This window comes from Seriola lalandi, unplaced genomic scaffold (genome assembly GCF_002814215.2).
Source record: "Seriola lalandi dorsalis isolate HSWRI2012SDOR001 ecotype SW California unplaced genomic scaffold, Sedor1 jcf7180001979442, whole genome shotgun sequence".
Classification (NCBI taxonomy): Eukaryota; Metazoa; Chordata; class Actinopteri; order Carangiformes; family Carangidae; genus Seriola; species Seriola lalandi.
In genome coordinates, this window is record NW_019450108.1 from 1 (window position 1) to 852 (window position 852).

Below are 852 nucleotides of genomic sequence, written 5' to 3' on the forward strand. Positions count from 1 at the left end.
CTGTCTCAGGTGAGAACAGGTTCCGCTCTCCTCTGGAGTGGGACATGGTGGGAAAGAACCTGTTCGCGATGGCTGTGGAGGGAGTAGTGTTCTTCATCATCACTGTCCTCATCCAGTACAGATTCTGCATCAAACCCAGGTATCAACACAGACACACACACACACACACACACTCACACACACCTTATTATTTACCTGCCTGCTGCAGTCTGAGCTGTTATAGTGTTTATAGCTGCTGTCATACATGCTTCTGTCCACCTGGGGGCAGCAGATCAAACTGAAGATGAACTGAATGAAAACAGGAGGTTTCACAGATCTGCAGTGATGAAGACAAACAGCTTGTCCCTCTCTGTCTGCAGGGCCGTCAGTAAACTCACAAAACTGGGAGCACTGGGCGAGGAGGACGAGGACGTGGCCAGAGAGAGACAGAGAATCGTCAACGGCCTCGGACACGGAGACATCCTGGAGCTCCGACAGCTCACCAAGGTACAGGATCTGACCCGGGACCACAGGGTCCAGGTCTCACCTCAGTATTTTAGTGAAACAGCTGCTCACTGAGTTTTTATAAAACAAACTGCAGGAAGTATAAAGCATCTGTTAGGGACTACTTTCAGCGGTGGATTGATCCTCATTTGATGCAGTAGTGAGTGTGTGTGTGTGTGTGTTGATGGTGCTGAAAGTGAGTCGTGTCCCGCAGGTGTTCAAGAGGAAACAGAAACCTGCTGTGGATCGACTGTGTGTCGGGATTCCACCTGGAGAGGTGAGACTGATCACATGACTGATCACATGACCCGCTGAGTCATTTTAAATAAAAAAACAGTAACTGCTGATGAATAATAACTCTGTAACTGT

At 48.7% G+C, this 852-nt stretch overlaps 1 protein-coding gene across 1 annotated transcript; it reads left to right on the forward strand.

Annotated features, from left to right (window-relative positions):
- The first annotated feature begins 14 nt into the window (after window positions 1–14).
- On the forward strand, window positions 15–791 carry LOC111658394 (phospholipid-transporting ATPase ABCA1-like). Its single transcript, XM_023410913.2, has 3 exons — window positions 15–139; window positions 360–486; window positions 698–791. The coding sequence occupies exons 1-3, from the start codon at window positions 45–47 to the stop codon at window positions 776–778; spliced, it is 303 nt and encodes a 100-aa protein (XP_023266681.1). The 5' UTR covers window positions 15–44; the 3' UTR covers window positions 779–791.
- Window positions 792–852: the final 61 nt, after the last annotated feature.